Here is an 18,868-nt window from a genome sequence, read left to right on the forward strand (position 1 = left end):
AGCAGACCTGGCCCCCAGCACCTCCACAGGAAATACCATTTTCATTTGCCCTCTCTGTGTATTCTATATGCTCAAAATACTCATCAGAAGAAAAGTGTAATTAATACCAGGAAAGCATGTCAAGGGAAAGTAGATCTCTTCTGGGAACTTGTAGGTAAATACGATTCCTAAAGGTCAGTGTACAGATTGAAAGCACAAAGGAAACATGATCTGGTTTTAAAGTTCAAATCCAGGAGTCAGGAGACTTGGATTATGTTCCTGGCTCTACCACAGCTTTCCTGCACAATCACAAGCAACCCATCCATCCTCTCAGTATTTAGCCAGTTAAAAGCTAGGACACCAATGCAGTGTCACTTTTCAGGCTTCCTGCGAAGACCAGTAAATAAGTGTTTTATGAAATGTTTTCTGTTCCTCAGAAAGAAAAAAGGAGTTAACCTAAGACAGACGCAGTGCTTAGAATTGCAAAGTATTACATTTATGATTGCTATTTACTGAGTCAAATTCTGCAGTAATTTACAACCTGTGCATTTCAATTGGCACCAATTTAATATGACTCACTGCATATTTTAAACCATCATCTGTGGACTCACATGGGATTCTAAGACTACCCAAGAAGTTAATTGCAATAGCAGAGGCTCCAAAATCCACCTATTTAAGGTCCAAGCATGGGTTTTGAAGCATATGCAACAAAAAACTTGCAGATAGATACACATTTCATGAACAAGTTTCACTTTAATATATAGTCTATTTTTGATTGTTTGGCATTTTTGAAGCTCGTGTCCTCACTGCAGATTTAGCATAGCTAGCATTACATATTTATTGCTACTTTGAGGCACACTGACAACTGATCTTCAACCCTAAGGACATGAATCTGCCATTTGGCCCTAACGAAGCCTGGGCACAGGACTGGCATTCCTGTTTCACAAGGAACCTCTGTGCATTTTTCCATTTCAAAGAAATGAAGTAACCATTCACCTGATATGTACATCAGCCACACTCGACATCTCTTTATGCTGTCAGAGACTGCCAGGAATCTTAATTGGGTAACTGCATCAATCTGTTTGTACATCTCCTACACATGCGACAACAGCCTCCCTCTTAAGAAACCACAGAGCTAAGTATACACTTTATAGGGTGAATCTCAAACCTATTTCTGCCATTCCTTGCATCAAGGGCACTTGTGCTATGAAGAAGCCCCACAACAGGCTTGGCCTATGGCACGTACGCCCCAGCATCACCTCCAGCAACCACAGCCATGCCTCCCACACAGCAAAGCAACACCAACCCTACCCCACCGCTAAACCCATCTGATGTCTAGTGATGGTGCTGCACCTACCCCTGCTGCCTCACACCATGGCACCGGGCAGGGCCTGCTGCTGTGGCACCGCCACCAGCTGCTCTCTGGGGATGAAAAATCCCAATTCCTGCCCAGTTTGAGGCGGGAAGGGAGGAGACTGAGTTTCCCTGAGTCTCGCCAGGTGAAGGGCTGCCCGGGGCAGGCCGCGACACCGCCGGGAGGCCTCCCGATGCGGCCTGGCTCCACGTTGCCTCCCCTCAGGCCGCAGCTAGCTGCGAGGGCAGCGATTCACCCTCCACCGGGAAAAGAGAGCCGAACCGAACCAAACCCACCGCCCCAGGGCAGCCGCTCCCCTCCACAGACGACCCCCGCCCCGCCCCCGCCGCCTCTCTGCGCATGCGCGGACGCCCCCTCTCTCGGACCCGTTTCTAGCCGCTTCGGCGCGTTGGTAGAAGCGCGCGGTAGCGTCGGAAGTGACGCCATCGCCCTGGCCTGACAACCGTTACCAGGGTAACCAGGGTAACCAGGGAGGCGCGCGCGCGTGCGGGAGGGCCGGGGCGGCCTGCGCGGGGGGCGAAGGCCGAGGCCGAGGCCGAGCAGTCGCCTCAGGGCGCTGCCGTTGGAGCGGGGCCGGCCCCCGGCGGGCCCGGCTGGCGGTAGGGGTCCGGGCGCCTCCCCCCGCAGTCTCTGCGAGGGGCCGAACCTTCCTCTGTAGGCCACGGGGCGCCCCCCCCCCCCCCGGGGTTGAGGGGGCGGCTGGGCAGGGCTGAGGTCCGCCGAGCCCAGTGCCAGCTCACCGCCTCCGGGCTGCCGTGGGCCTCGCTGAGGTGTTGCCTTCACCCACCCTCCCGGCAGCCCCCCAGCTCCCTCTGCCCGCCGAGGCCTCCTGATATCTTTTCTGTCTTTTCTGCAGAGGTTTTTCCAGGACACGATTATGGGTGATCAAATCCAGTTCATTGTTGAGAAGCTCAATCAGGAGCCCTTCAGGAAGAACTACAATTTAATCACGTTTGACTCTTTAGAATCAATGCAGCTGTTGCAGCTGCTCAGTGATGTTCTGGGGGAGATTGACCCAAAGGTAAGGAAGGCGATCAGAGGTGCTCAGACCTGCATAATTGCAAACATCTTAAATGGGCTTGACACAGAAATTTGCCTTTATTTAGGTCTGGCTCTGTTTAATCTTGTGGCATGTTTGGTTTACCAAAATAGCTTGTATGAATCTTCCTGGAAATAAATGTGCCTGGCAAGAATCCTTTTTGTCTATACATCTATGTGTTTTTGGCAAACCAGCAAACGTTGCTTGGGCCAGGGATACTGGATCCCTCTCCCCTAGAGACTGATGGCTGTGTATTTTTCCTTGGGATACAGATCTTAACTTGGTTGATACTGTCAACTGCTGTGTTCTTAAGTCAAAAGTCAGGCTATGTCTTGCATACATAGACAAGGCAGGAACTGATCAAGAACTGAATCTCATGACTTCACTGTTGCAGTAGATACTGAATCCCTCTCATTTAAGGTACCAAAACTGTGTGTAAGATCAGAAGGGATCGTTGGTATATCTGGGGCACAGGTACGTGTGCCTTGGTGTGCCTGGATATCTGACTTCCTTGGTGGAAGTAATCAGTTTGTCTGCATAGATGAGGTCCCACGAGCAGGGAGAATGTACACCTAGGATAAATTTACCTGAATACACATGTTGGAGAAAAATCCATTGGAAGTGGATTGAAGTTTGGTGATAAAAAGGATGTTCTGTATGGAGCATGAAGTGAGATCTTCATTGATGTATTGTGATAAATGGATAAAGTAAATTCTTTCAGTGTTGCTAGTTAATTGACATGACTTGGACAAACAGTGGGTAATTAAATATTTAATTTTTTTTTTCTTTTTTTTACTATTTAGCATGCTGTTGACATTAGAGAGGAGCTTCCGGAACAAACAGCTAAAAGAATGCTGAGTCTTCTTGGTATCCTTAAATACAAACCTCCAGGAAGTATATCAGACTTGTAAGTATCTTTTTATGTCCAAATCACAGCAAAACATCTTTAACAGCTGATAGGGTAACGACCTTTAATTCAGTCGTAGTGTGTATTTTTGAACTCGACTATCCCAGTGGGTATGTGTAATGCCTTGAAGACAGCTCCTCCCTTGTCCCTGTAGCGTACGGTAGAGGGGATGCCGGCAGAAGGCTCCTGCAGGTGGAGGCTTGCCCCTCGGGCCCTGCCGCAAGCAGCTGCTATTGCGGAGTCAGCCAGGAGAGGGTGCCGCATGACTGGCAGGGTCAGTCCCTTCCCCATCCCTCTCAGACCAGCCGCCCGAGGCTGGATTGCACCCTCCTGCGCCAGGTTATAACCCTGAAAACCCACGCTCTTCCCACATTGCCTTTACTCCCGAAGAATATAGCAGAAAAGGAAGAGTCGTTGTTGGTGGCTTTAGCCTCTTGATGTGTTATGGGGTTTTCATCTGCCTCAAGTTGGCAGAATCGGGATCATAAATAGCAAACTGGCATCATGAGTGTTTTCTCTTTTAACAGCATTAAGAAAATCATTAAGCAAGTAGAGAGGGAATGTCAAAATACTGCAAATTATTTGTTCCATGCCAGTTTGAGATTTATTGGTATTTTCTTTTTGTTGTTTTCATATAGGAGTGCATTTCGCCAAGGGTTAGTTACTGGAAGCAAACCTGTAGTTCATCCTGTCTTACATTGGCTTCTTCAGAGGACCAATGAACTCAAGAAAAGAGCTTACCTGGCACGTTTCTTAGTAAAATTGGAAGTGCCAGCGGAGTTCCTACAGGATGATACTGTGGCTGACATCAACAAACAGGTACCATTTTTCATGAATGCCAACATTTTGTGTTAATTAAAGTGCCAATATTAGGAGGGATAAATGAATCGGGGAGTTACTGTTGAGATACGTGTTCAAGTGAGTTATGTTGGAATCAAGGGTGAGCAAAGATTTGTAATAAGAAATACATGTCTTGACCACCTTTCTTCCAATAGCCTTGAAAATATATATTAATGAGTAACATTCAATTAAAAGGTTTTAAGCCCATTAAGTACTGGGTACTAAATAATGTTCAGAGCCATGTTGGCCAAGACAGATTTTTATTTCTTAATTTTTAAACACTTTTTTTCTATGAACTACAACATGGATACTTTTAACTTTATAAATTACCACTTCAAACGAGTCCAGAAAATGTTATGACTGAAAGCCAATGTCTCCTAATTGTCAATTGATTGTATAGTTTTTAGCACCTAGTATTTGTATTAGCCTGATCCTTCTGCTTCAACCATTTATTTTTTTGTGAATAAGTAAAAAAAATTCTTTTCCCAGGCTGACATTCCTACTCATTATGTTCCCGCTTCTTTTGTGAGCATTAAATGTTGATTTTAGATAGTCAGGGTGGGTGGGTTTGAAATGTAAAGCTTAAAGTGAACCAAAGTTATGTTTTTAGATCTGTATTATCTGAGGTACATATTTACTTAATTTTTTATCCAGTTTTCTGTGGCTTTTGTTATGTATAGTGACTTGCGAAATCACAGTGGTTTTGAATGTTTGTAACAGGTAACTCGATTTATTAACTGCACTAGCAAAGCTGTATAGTCTGACTGAAGCTTGACTAAGACTTTCGTTTTTTTTGTTACCACTAACAATATTGGATTATAACTTGGAATAACTAAGCAGAAGTAGCAAAGAGAGAAAGGAATGCAGATTGTATGTTTTTTCAGTACGTCACAGTCTTAATATGTATAAATATCCAATTCCATTACTTCCATTACGTAAGATGTGTTCCTTTTTGGGATTGCAGTAATATAACCATCTTATTAAACTAATGCGCTGCTGATTAATTCAAAACAGAAGCTGGGGTAATATAGTGCCTTAATGTAATTTAACATTACCATGCAAATATGTAGATACTAATGAATTTAAGAATTTAGCCTGAAGTATTTAGATAGGCAAGCTTGCAATAGTGTGTTTTAAGAGAAACATTTCAAAGATGAGAGTTTGGAAATCTTAGAACATGTTCAAGTTTTATGGGTGAATAGAATCAAGCTCAAATGTACTTTTGTAAATTATTTAAATGAGATACTCAAAATACTTGCCACCTTCCTAACTGTGTTGTGGTTTGGACATCAGATTGGCTGCAGTATATAATTTAAAAAGTAAGCAGCTTCAGGCATAAATCTAGTTGTCCAGTCTTCAGTGAGTTGCCCTCAGGTGCCAGGAATCTTTCTTTCCACTGTAGGAACTGGGATGTTCTTCAGTCGTTTGAGCGTGTCACTTATTTCAGGTACATGTGGGGTAGCTGCAGCTTTTATTTGGTGAAAGTGAGAAACCTTCCCTTCGTTATGATCTGGCAAACTGTGCTATGCCCTTGTTCGAATCTTACCATTAGTCTTGAAATTTTGTGTCCCAATAAGGAAAAGACTTATTAAACTCCCCTTTTGAAAGAGGTGGAGAATCTACACAAAGGAAAGCTGTTGGACATCAGCAATTGTGAATACTGTTGCTCAGAGACTACCTGCTATTTCATTATTTGTTAAAGTACTTGACTTCTATAATGCACAAGTGATATAGTGCAGGGCAGTTGCGTTTTTATTCCTACCTTTTTTTTTTAACTCATTCTGCATTATCCAGCGTGTGCATACCTTATCATACCTTTATTTGCCATTTAATCAAGCTTTTTCTCTATTATTTTATCTTCTTCTCAGTAGTCATTTTTTTGCTATTATTTTGAATTCATTCCAGCTTGTCAGTGTGTGCCTGATATTGAAATAACCAGAAATGAACAGAGGATTCTAGATGCTGGTTCCCCAGGGTTTTACAGAATGGAGTTGCTGCTTCATTGCTCAGGGATATGATGCCTTTGTTTGAACTGGCCTTTGCCATTGCCATTTTGTGTTCAACATTTATATCAATTGCTCTTTCCAGGAAGTAAAAAATGACTCAATATTCTCTTTTTAGATTTTTCCATCTTATTGAATAGCTGTTTCTGTGGAGATTATCTTTCCTTCTATCTCGGCTTGCATTTCTCCAAGTTGAATCTAAATTTATTTCCTACCCATATTTCTAAACTCTTTCGTCCCCTGTTATTTCTCTACCCACACAGACTTTCACACTGCCTCTCAGTTTAAGATTACTGGTGGGCAATGTACTGGTGTGGAAGTAGCACACTGTCTACTTTCTAACTACCGAACTACATATATCAATCTCTGTAATATACAGAGGGCACGATTATGCAATGTGTCAAAAACTATTTCTCACATGTTAAGTCAGGTGTGCTCTTGGACCGCTTTGCTGGATTGAAGCTCAGTGCTCTATAAATTCAAGCCCCGTTGCTTCGATCAAGCATGTTGTTAGATCAGGCTCTTCTTTCTGGGGCTGATAAATTTATGTATGTGGTGTACACAGATTTATAGTAAGAATAGTTCGTTAATATGGCATTGTCCCTTTCAGATAACATCTTATCTTCCTGTTTTGCAAATACGCTGTGTATTACAAGGGAAGAGGTGAAAATACTGAAGAAATTGTGACATTTCTGAGTGTACTTTCAAATGAAGAGAATTCACTGTAATTTTTTTATTTTTCTTTATAAGTTGACAAGCTTTTGTGATGAAAAAATGCCTTTAATTCTTGTTCTCACCGTATTTCTATTTCTATATGTACTGTCTCAGTTGTAAAGCAACATGGTGATCTGAAAATCCTTGGAAGCAGAGTTCATTCTGCATGGTTTTTATTTCATTTTATAGTATGAAGAACTGATGGAAGCATTTAAAAACCTGCATAAGGAGTGTGAGCAGCTCAAAACATCTGGTTTATCTACTGCAGAAATAAGAAGGGTAAAAAAAATCTGACAAAATTGCACAACTTTTGTTTAGGGTTTTTTTTGAATGTCGGTTCTATTTCTGTCGTGTTTGTAGACTCATTGCAGTGTCTAAGTTGTAGAGGTCAAGAGCTGGTAGGCACTGCAGCTGCCTTTTTGAAACTGTTCTCTGTTGGCAAACAGATGAGAAAGTCATCACTTGTGCTTAGAACTGAGCTTTCTGAAGCAGATTGGGAAACAAGGCTGCCAAGACTCTGTTCAGCATGATTTTCAAATATTAGAACTCCCTTTCCTGTGAATGCAAACTAATACAAAGCCTTTTGCTTTACTGATACAGGGTAATAACTTCAGAGGGTGTTGAATGAATTAAGACCTTAAGTCAATAAAAATTATGATCTTGTGTGGCTAAGGTGTTAAGTAAAGATATTTGCCCTGTTTCAGCAAAATATTTAAGTGTGTGTACAACTTTCCATTTAGACACACAGACAAGTTAAGCAAATGTTGAGATAAGGTCTGAATTTGGAGAATTTATTTCCCTTTCTTTCATAACTATCAATCTGCAGAGTCCTGCTGTTGTAAGATAGGATTAAAGGGGATTAATTATCAGATACATGTTTTAGCACTAGAAAGTGTTTCTTTTAACACAATTCTAATACAAAAAGTGGCAGCAAACATCACTTGTATGCAACTTCATGCAAAATTGTCTGCCAGGAAGTGGATAATGATGGTAACATTAAGAACATATGTTAGACTGTATCAGATGTTGAATTCCTGCTGATTTTTGCTTGGTTGTTTCTGTTTGTTTGTTTTTATTTTGGAGAAATCCACCTGCTTTTATTTTAAATGTTCACATTAATTTTCAAGGATGCAGATGAAGGAATATTAGCATAAAGAGAGTGGGAACTGTGGGGGAAGTAAGAGAGAAGAGAGGGATTGGAATCCTGGATGTTCTGATCATAGATCAATAAAATTATAACTGCTTCAGTGTATTCAGAGAAGAATTCTGATTTTCGTGTTAATTTGAACAGAATTTAGTCCAATCCATATGGTATTGTAAATCAATTAACATTTCTTTATGTATTTTTTCTGCTTTTTAGGACATCGGTGCAATGGAAGAGGAGAAAGATCAACTCATCAAAAGAGTAGAGCGTCTTAAGAAGAGGGTAATAAGAGAAGTAACACTGTTACATTTCAGTGTCATAATCCTTGGCTTGCAACTCTGATTTTGGAATGCAAACAAGGATTAAGATAAACATACTGTATGTCTAGGAAGGAATCGAATAACTAATTGACCCACAGGGAATCTCCCTAGGCGTTAGTCCAGAGCTTTTAAGAATCTTGAGTCCAGTACTTTGCTGTCATTTCTGAGTAGTAACATGTATGGAAAGGAAATACTAAGTGGGCTTGTGAGACATATGATCTCTTTAATGTATTTCTCAACTATCTGACAGTAACATGCACTATTTATCCACTTGCTGTAGGTGGAGACAGTACAAAATCATCAACGAATGCTCGAAATAGCAAGACAGCTTCGCTTAGAAAGAGAGAGAGAAGACTCTTTGGCTCAACAGAAACAGGAGCAAAAAAATCAGGTACTGACATAAAAGCATACCTGTTAAAATAAATAGTTGTTGACATTTGTTTGCGGATCATGCATTTAAAAAGGTACGTCTGGAAAAGAGTTTCCCCCATCATCAGAAAACTAAATCACATTTAAAGTAGGAATATCTATGTACATTTTAAAGGAAGAAGCTTGACCCTGCAAGCTTTGAACACCTCATTCAAGGTACTTGGCTGCCTCAGCTGCCACTGACATCATCGTTTAGCAGTCTCAGGAAATGTTCCATGACTTACTGTTATAGCACCCAAAGAGAATTCTTTATATTTATGATAATAAGCAAATGTTTCCTTAGTTTGATTTGTATCTCTGTGCATCTGCACTAAGATTTCAGGAGCTGAGTAACACAGTAAGTACCTCAGCTTTTCACTGGGTGGGGGGAATATGTATTCAGGAGCAACCCTGGGATTTTGGTCCCTGAGTTTGACAAAGATGATGTCCTAGGAGGCACTGGAAGCAGTTGACATCTGTATATAAAGGTGGGTTTTATTCCTGAGCTATGTTGTCAAAACAAGATACATCAATAAAATCCAGTGCCATATTGTTATATCATCTCACCAAATTCTGTAACGTGAACTTGAATGCTGTATTAAAAGGGGAAAAAACCCAGATTTCTGGTATTGCAGTCTATATCTGGATGTGGAATCAATGTAAATCAGTAGGCTTTCAAGCTGTCGGGTCTTTGCTTGAACCTGAGTGAAATCACAAGTAAAATGAATGTGATTTCCGGCTAATTCCAGTTCTTAGTACACATCTTTCTAAATCACAAAAATGCTAATCAACTGGGTGTTGTTTGGCAGCAAGCTTTCCAATGTGCTCTCAAGTTGGACAGTGGATTGCTGAGGCAACTCGGCTGCATTGAAGAACTGCAATATAAGGATAGTTATCTGCTGCAATCCTGATTCTTGCTGTCTTCTTGTTGTTGTTCAAACCACTCATATTTTTGGTTGAAAATTATTTAATGCATTTCTGCCATAGAGAAAATGCCACTTGGGAGTACAAGAATACATTCCTTAATTAACACCAGAGAATATCAAGTAAACTGAGGCCAATTGTTGAAAATCTGTTTTGGCACATTCCCTTGTGAAACAGATAATCGCCAGATGCTTATAGCTGCTATTTTTTTTCCTATTTGGGATTCTTTTTTATACTCTTTTGTTTTAGTTGTTTGAATATTCATTTCAAAGGAATGAGCTTATGGGTGTCCAATTCTCTCTCAAAAGTTGTTCCATGCAGAGCAGAGACTGCAAAGAGCACAGCTCCAGCTGAAAGAGATGCATCATGCAGTAGTGGATTCAAAACCTGAAAGTAAGTCGTAATCTATAAAGGCTGGGTTTTTACACTTCTCTGTTAGAACTGAAATCAAAACTGGATGTCTGTCAGTAATATGGTAGTGCCAAAAAGCAGATAGAACTTAAGAGAATCTAATGAAAGAAAGAACTTGTGTTCTAAAGGCATGTGCTGGAGATCCTAAGCCAGGGAGACAATCACAAGGGAAGATGCTATCAGTCATATTTTTGAGGTCCACTTTTAAAAAAAATCTTAAAACAGTTAAATACTGAACACTAACCGTAATGCTCTGCAAGAAAAAAACAGTTGGAACTACAAAGGGTTGGAAAAAGCAGAAACCTTTTAGAAAAGGCAAACTTCTGATTTAGTAAGGTTTATGTCTCTTGTGTTTGTAATTGGGCATTCGTGAAATACTGCTTCTTAAAAATTTTCTCAATGAATGTACAAATACATTGAATACTATGTTTTATTCAGTGTAGACTTGTTTTTCTAGTTACCTTCTATAAAATATTTGTTTGGAAAGCTTTAAGGCCTGTTTCTTATTGTAGTGCAATTTTGTGTTGTAGTTTTGTATGGTACCAAAAATAATGCTACTTCCTAATTAAGCTTTTTTTATAGATCATCTATTAGATGTATATATACACACACTTACATGTGATTATGTTTATAAGTATATATTAGATATATCTATATAGTAAAGCCTATATGTTTATATATATTTGTTTATGTATGAAAATACTTTGTTCTCATGATATGACTGTAGCAGACTGAGTTATATGTTGCTGGATTACAATAATAGCAAGATTGCTTCTCCTTGTTTTCAGTGATATCTCAGTCTGCAAATACCCTCAGCAAAATAAATTATACTACTTGTGGAGTAAGTTAATGGTCTATGATCATTTATAAAAATAGCAGGTAGGAAGGAATTGCAGTTACTAGATAAATGCAAAACTAACTGCCTCCAACGGCTACAATTTTACAACGTCTCAGTTTCTGATGATTTAATGACTTTGAAGGAAATGTAACAAGGATTAGCCTGGCAGTTTGACAACAAAACTGGGAGTCAGTTTAGGGTTCAGTGTTTCAGATGTATTCCATCTTTGGCAAATCACTTAACCCCTTTCAGTTTGTCTCTTGCACTTGGTTACTAATAACGTGTCACAGGATTGATAGAGGGTTTGTGTGCTGTTGATACGGTCATTAGGGTTGATTTATAGGGAAATACATTACTGTATGTAAAGTAGTGTGAAGGTATAAGACTCAGAATGGCCCTTTTCACAGGGATCTTCCAGTTGCATCGTAAGTTGCTGTGGTAAAAAAAGACATAGAATGATATTTGTTATATGTATAAATTACTTCCAAAATTATAGAATCTGACTATCAATTTAAACTTAGTAAAGTAAGTCATTGTCCTACTCTTTCAAGTACATCTAACATTCCAGTTGCATCACACAACTGCTTTGGCAGCTGTTTTGAGTCAGAGAATTTTCTTCAGTCACCAGCATGTTGGCGTTGTTATTACTTCATAATTTTACTTTAATTTTTTTACGATGCTCATCAGCCACTGAACCACAAATGGAACTAAAAGAGTATCTGAACCATCTTCTTTACTCAAAGGGACCTGCAACGGATTTTATAACTGTTCCATTTTTGCAGTAGCTATCAGAGAGTTTATACAGCAAAGCTGTGTCAACATTTCTATTTCAGTTCCTGGAGTTTTTTTTAAGGCCAATGGAAACTTGATGGGTTCAGTTCACAGAAGCAAGGTAACATAATAAAAAGCCAGTAAATGTGTCATTTAATCATTGAGATGAAAATAAAGATAAAGTTAACATATTTAATTTCCTTATCTTGTGTCCTGCTTGCAGGGGGAAAGAAAAAAAGTGTTTAGATGTTCCGAAGAAAAACTTGGAGTCATTACTTAAGGAAACTTGTGTTGAAATTTTGCCCAAACAAAGTCTTCAGGACTTAGCTTTGTAATTGCTTTCCCCCGTAGTAGTTACAAAGACACTGCCCGTAGTAGCAATTACAGAATGCCAACCGTGTTTTTTAAGTAATTGAAATTAGGTGACCACAGTGCACTGAACAGGATTCCATTTATTTTAAAAGCTTTGTTGGTCTACAGTTAGCGCAATTTATTTTATTTTTAAAATTCCCTTTGGCTGCAGTTTAGTACCTCGCCTGCCTACTCGTATCAGTATAGCTTGTATGCTGACAATTCAACGGCTGATTGGTAGGTGTGGATTTTCACTGGAAGTTGGATACTTTCCTTTAAAATAATTTTATTCCATTTTTAATACTTCAGGTATTTTTACTTCCAAAGCTAGATAAAATGATAAAAGTTGTGGTTAATGAGTAGAAGCTTTTTTGTTTGTCTTATGGATGCATGCTGCTTTGATTGCTTCATCTTATAATTAGTTTAGGATTAAGTACTTTAAAGAAATGCAAAGGAACTCTTTAAGGAATGCAACTAACACATATTCATAAGTATCATTAACATGCAATTAGCATCGGTCTGCTTTAGCTGTGCCAGGAAAATACAACTTATGGTTAGTAGGGTTTTAACTCCTAGAAATGTAATATTTAGAAGACCTTGTATCATGAAAACCAATTGATTGTTATGAGATGTTTTGTAGACTAAAATTGATGATACTGCTTTCCACAGCATACTCCTTCTCTGTCTATTAACTTCAGTACTACTCAGTGTGTTCTTTAACTGCAGAGAGGCAGTTGCTGCTGGTAGCGCTAAGTAACATGAATTTGCTGTTTCTGGGATTTGTTGTTGCTGTTGTTCCAGATATGAGTAGTATTTATATTAACCCTGACCACTAGTTTGAATAGCCTAGCTTGTGCTTTCTCAGCAAGATTGCCATCTTTTTGCTTTGAATATCTCTGCTGGCACAAACACAAATTATTAATGCCAAGAGGCAAACTGAATTACTGAAATTCTTGATCTCTGTCCGTTTTACAGAACATTATTGTTCACTTTATTGGCAGAAATATGAAGAAGTGGATGACTAGCTTGAAAATATTGATTAAAAGAATGTGTTAAGATGATTGTTGTTGATAAACAGTGAAATGGGTCATTTATATACTTCATTAAGTTAATATATAGTAATAGATTTAGAACACTGGGAACATCAAAGATACCGGTCAAAGAGGAATTGCTTTGTGCAGATGTCTATTTTATGTCATTCTGAACACTTGATAACAAATAGAAATTTAGGGTGCTACTATTTAAATATTCCAGTTTAATAAAAATATTAACATTTTTCTTTTCCACAGAACTATCTTTCCCTAAAATTCCAAGTTTAAATTATCTCCACCAACACTGTAGACCACATTACAATTAAAGTTATAGATGTATTTGGTAAAAGAGAATGGCTTAGGTGGAACTTTATTTCTATCTTTAAATGATTTTATTTATTATAAAGTCACCGTCAATAGATGCAAGGTCAGGGATAAAACACTTTTAAGCTAACTTGATATCTTTGAGAATACAAGTCTGGTTGGTAAGATTAATAGTATTGCTATGGTTGACTCTTTTTAAGACCATTGACTCTTAATTTGCATCCCATTTAGAAGAGCAGACAAGGCAGGAAAAATTCAATATGACCTATATGAAAAGTATTAAAAGGAGTTTACTGAAAGTTTTAGAAAGGAAATTATTCAGGGAATCATCACTGAGTGGGTGTCTTTCTAATTGGGACATGCAGAAATCAGTGTTTGCTCTTTTTTGTTGTTTTGTATTTACATCAGATACCTGAAAGAAAATAGCAAGTCATCACTGGTGAAATTCTCAGATGAGATAAAAATTGGGGAAATGACTGATGATTCAAAGTGACCATAATCACTTAGGAAGGCAAGCCCCTGCCAACAGTATATATTTTAAGGAATAGCCAAATACCACAGTATTCCTCTAAGAATAATGTATATGCAATATAGTTATAGCATGTGGGACTCTTTCCTAAGAAGTGAGTCTGAAAAGGACTTGTGAGTCATGGTGTAAAAATGGTAGCACTGGAGCTCCCAGTGTCAAAGATTTGGGGCTATCCATGCATTTATTTACGGAAGAAAATTGAATAGGCGAGTTATATTACCTCTCCTTTTAGCTCTGATATGTCCATCACTGCAATACTGTTGTCTGTTGACCAGAATTCAAGAAAAATATTGAAAGATTAGAGAGATTTCAAGGAGCGTCAATAATAATTATAAACGTGGAATAGCAAATTCAGGAAGTTTTTTAGTTTTTCAAGGAGATATCGAAGAGATGATTTGATCATAATCTGTCAGTGTTTGCATGTCCCAGGCCTCTGTTTAATAGAAGGAAACTGGAAGTGATATCATTGAAAGCTGTGGAGGGAATCAGTTCAGAACTTTCTTGTTGAGGATGATGGCAGACAGGGAAGTGAAGGCTTTGATGTGAGTGAATGCCACGTGGAAGTCTGTTCTAGACCTGCCTTTGTCGTGGCCTTCCTATGTGATATTAAACAAAGCATTAGCATATAGTCTATAAAATAAGTGCTCCTCTTTTGTCTTTTTTCTTTTTTTTCCTCCCTTTTTTAAAAAAATCAGTTATTGTTGCAAATGTTTTTGTTATAGGATGCACAATTGGTAGCTTGTAGAGGAAAAAGAAGTAGAAATTTGAGCACAAGGTGAATGAAGTTTTAGATCCATTAGCAGAATCGTGCGGAGAAACTTCCCTCTTTTCTACATGACTGAGCAAGCACTAAGAAACTCTTTGTCCCATCCCTCTCTTTGTAATAATAATAATAATAAAAACATTTGAATGGAAAACATGAGGAGTTGCTCTTAATAGCTCTCCACATGTAAATACGTGGTTGGCAGAACCTTGCTAAAATAACCTTAGGGCACAGAGCCAGACTTTCTGTGCAGCTTACGTATGTAGATTTTCTAACCATAAGTCAATGTTAAAACATTAAAAACAGAATTTATATGTGTAATGGAAAGATTTAAAGTGTGCTTGCTTTTCTTTCCTCTAGCCTGGGAATTTTAAAAAGAATGTTTTTCACTGAAAAAAAAAAAAAAGCTGCTCTATGTTTTGTCTTTTAAGGTTCTGTTAAGCAGCAAACCTAGCTCTTAGTTACTTCTTGATATGTTGAATCATATAGGAGGAAAAATATATCCAAAGTATTTAGGAAAGAAACTACATTAGTCACGAGGGATGTTGACATCATCATGTCTTTCCCCATCAAGATGTCAAGTTTTAACTTGCTTCATTGCTTGTTGCATCGTCAGGAGTAAGCGTGATGCAGAACCAGCCAGTGTTTAAAAGAAGTTGGTAGTAGCTCTGACATTATCTGAGAAATAAATCTAGATAGTGATCAAGGTTATACCCTGGGAAGTCAATAGGTCCCCACTCTTATGAAAGCAATTGTTTAGGCGTGGTTATTTCCTGAGTTTAGTGTCGTATCTACAACAAATTACTTAGGCATCTACATTTTTATAAGAAAACTGGAGTAGTACAAAAAATAAAGTATAGGATATAAATTTGGATTTTTTTTCTTTGCTACTAAGAGAAAACCAAGAAAATAGTTTGGTTAAATTAAAATATTAGTATTTAATATCAGAATAATGTAATCGATATCACTTTGATTTTCAAACCAAGGATCTTGGTTATAAATATCAAACTGGGAGTTGTGTTCCTAGTCAGTTCTGAGGTGATAATTAAGCTCACAGTGTACGTGGGAAGCTTTGCTGCATTTGCAGAGGTGGTAGATTTCTAGTGAGACATTAAAATGTGGTCCCTCCTGCCCAGCTCTGTCGTGGGCTGAGGAAGACTAGAATCGAGTTCTCCTGGAAGACAGAAGTGGGAAATCTCTCTCAGTAAGTCCAAGCATGTTTCTCAGGGTACAGCCGTAGTGCCAAGTACCTAATGGCTGTTGCATATGTAGAGTAACTCCACTTACCCATTCTGAAACCAGTGTTGATGCTGTTTGTTTTGCACAAGATAAATGATCTTTCCACAAAGGGGAAAAGATCATGTGGTAGTGTTACTTTTCATAAACACAGAACTCAACAAACTAAACTGCTGGAAAAGAGGAATTCCCGCTCATTTTTAGTTTGTGTTGACTTGACTTTGTTAGCAACGCTGCTTTCCCTGGGGTCTGTTTTCTTTTTTTTAGTTCTTGAGGCTTTCTCAAGAACTGAGAATGACTGACTTCCTCTCTGGCAGCTAAACCAAGGAGCTTTCCTTTCAGTCTGAGCTGAGAGCAGAGGGCAAGGAGGATCTATCAGTACAGCGTTTCTAGAGGTATATCGTGGCAGAATACCAGGGGGCCCTTTTCCTAGGCTTGTATTTCACTTTGTTCTGACCTTCTCCTTTTGTCAGTCAGTTTTTAGCCCAAGAACCAAAAACTGCTTTCACCTGCATCCTTTCCCATCTCTATTTCAGCAACATGGGCTGTACTATTGCATCTCTCTACTCAAGCTTTTCTCTGCTTGTGCAGAGACAGAAATTGTGATTTTCCTTTATGGCAATTCCATTTTCTCCCAAATATGGAGAGAATCCCCCTCCCCTCCAAAAATCCCCAACCCTAGCAACTAGTTTTAAAAAGCACCTAGGATACTTACCTTTTAGTCATCTAGATCATGCAAAATATTCTGAAATGCTTATTCCCACTCTCATCTGACGTAAAACTTCCAAATCTTACTGTAGTCCTTGGCACAGGTGTCTTGGAGGAGTAATTGCACTAAACTGCCTGTTGTCAGCAGAAGACTCTGTAATGTAATTTTAAAAGATGCTTTATTATATTCTGTCATATTTTTCTAGCTCTGTATTGCTCTTATCTGTATGTACCTGTGAGTGTTTATAAATTATCTGTTAAGGAGGCTAAATTACTCTATCTAGCAAGACTCGAGTCATGATAAGCACAGTAACATGCGGTGTGCATCAGGCTTGTGTAGAGCAAAACTTATAAATGGGGTTGCTTTTCTCAACAGAATTTTTGACATTACTCAGCAATTCCTTCTTGTTCATTTTATAATTATTTTCAGCATTCTCAATCTATATACTGTCCTGAAATTAAAGGCTTGTTCTTCCAAGAAAAAATAGTATTTTATTTACAGAGAGGCAAATTGCATACATTACATCGCATTACATTACGTTTCATTCTGCTCGTTGGAAGGCCCTTTTAGATGCCAGATTAAAGTTTTATATCCTTGGAAATTCTCCCTTAAAATAACAAATCTATGCATGAGCTAGGCCAAATTATGATCTTTGTACAGATAAAGGAGTCACACAGCGATAATTTCTGTCTATAGATGAAGTAATTCACACAAAACAATGACTTAAGCAATCTGGGAGCAGGACCAACTTTAGGATGCTTGCTCCACTGCTCCAGCCAGGGAAGTTCCAAGGGACACAACCTTCAAAAAAGCTCTGAGCAAGTCAGCATAGCTGTAACATGCTTTGCTGCCCCTCATCTTGCATGTGCATAAGCAATCAAAGTCTAGCTCTTCACTTTTAAAATTTCGGAAGAATGTAATTCACAACACAAAAAAGTAACGTAGAATCCATATCTTAATGTAAGGCACACATAGGGTTTATGGCTTTCTGTATCAATGCTGCGAGTTGAATTTTGCATCTGATTCAGCTAGTGCTTCATGTAAGAAGAGTTTTACTTGTTTATTCATGAAAAGAATCTGTCAAGGAGTTAATAGTTATATGTTAGAGATACACACAGACAATAATACATATTCTATTGTTTAACATCCAGATTAAAAATCTAAATCAAGTAACTACCTGTTTCTTTGAGCATTGAAAAGAAGACTCAAATGGCATGCTGCTGTTATTGTAATCTGCTGCTAAATACTTTCATGTGTTGGTGAATTTAAACTTAATTATCTGCTACATTACTGTTATAGACACCGATTTAATTTGGTTTTAAGGTTTAATGAAGAAACTAGAAGAGGAGATAAATTTCAATTCATACCTGGTTAATGAAAAAATACCTAGAGAGCTTGAAAGTAAGAAGAATTCAGCATATTTCTTACAAAAGGTGGTTGCAGAGCCAGCTATGAGTCACTCTGATCTCAATGTACTTGAAATCAAGGTAAGTTGACCAAGGTTACACTTAATTTGTGTTCCGTAGCATAGTCGTGTACAAGGTTCTTGTACACTGCAGTTTTCTCATCCTTACTTAATAACCTTGAGAAAATGTTTCATTCCCAAAGGAATATCCCTTCAGTTGTAAAAGAAAAGATGTGTTACTCACTAAATGCAAACTCTCGGATAAGTTTTTAAAAAACCCCACAAACCAAACCCCACACTCAGCCCTATCCTTAAATACTAGTTAGAAAATTGTGTTAGCAATTTGCTATGGTATGAGCAGAGATGTTAATTTAGCACTAAAGGTTTGATTTTATTTTTTTCTCTTCATTTTTCACTTGTTTTAAACTCTCAGTGACATCAAGGGAGTTTATACCTTTATAGAGAGTGTTTATGGAGTGGTGAACAACATTCTTTGAGTGATATATCTTCACAATATTATGTCTTAATCAATGTGCAATGGCTGAGAACTCCTTAGTGTTTGGAATAGGTCTGTATTGTTTGTTTTAGTTGGTAAGACCAAAGGAAATTTGGGGATCAAATACTTGATTTACCTTTCCAGACATTTTCAGAAGTTAAAATTAAATGGTGTTAGAATGAGCAAAACCCCTTATTTGTGGTATATATCCAAAATGTGCAGAGAGTTTTGTTGCCACAGAAGTACATTTTTATATATATCACTTAATGAAGTTTTCATATTTGCATAATCCTAAATGAAAGATGAAATATTATGTTCTAGAAGAATTTAGAGGCATGTTAATTATTAGTA

At 38.3% G+C, this 18,868-nt stretch overlaps 1 protein-coding gene across 1 annotated transcript in view; it reads left to right on the forward strand.

Annotated features, from left to right (window-relative positions):
• Window positions 1-1,827: 1,827 nt before the first annotated feature.
• Window positions 1,828-18,868, forward strand: part of IFT81 (intraflagellar transport 81) — a 43,227-nt gene continuing 26,186 nt past the window's right edge. The window contains exons 1-9 of the mRNA XM_075769853.1: window positions 1,828-1,953; window positions 2,211-2,375; window positions 3,197-3,300; window positions 3,939-4,119; window positions 7,047-7,136; window positions 8,218-8,283; window positions 8,602-8,712; window positions 9,962-10,046; window positions 17,940-18,103. Coding sequence (XP_075625968.1) covers window positions 2,232-2,375; window positions 3,197-3,300; window positions 3,939-4,119; window positions 7,047-7,136; window positions 8,218-8,283; window positions 8,602-8,712; window positions 9,962-10,046; window positions 17,940-18,103 — 945 coding nt within the window. The 5' untranslated portion in view covers window positions 1,828-1,953; window positions 2,211-2,231. The remainder of the gene's footprint in view (window positions 1,954-2,210; window positions 2,376-3,196; window positions 3,301-3,938; window positions 4,120-7,046; window positions 7,137-8,217; window positions 8,284-8,601; window positions 8,713-9,961; window positions 10,047-17,939; window positions 18,104-18,868) is intronic.

This window comes from Balearica regulorum, chromosome 17, assembly GCF_011004875.1.
Source record: "Balearica regulorum gibbericeps isolate bBalReg1 chromosome 17, bBalReg1.pri, whole genome shotgun sequence".
NCBI lineage: Eukaryota > Metazoa > Chordata > Aves > Gruiformes > Gruidae > Balearica > Balearica regulorum.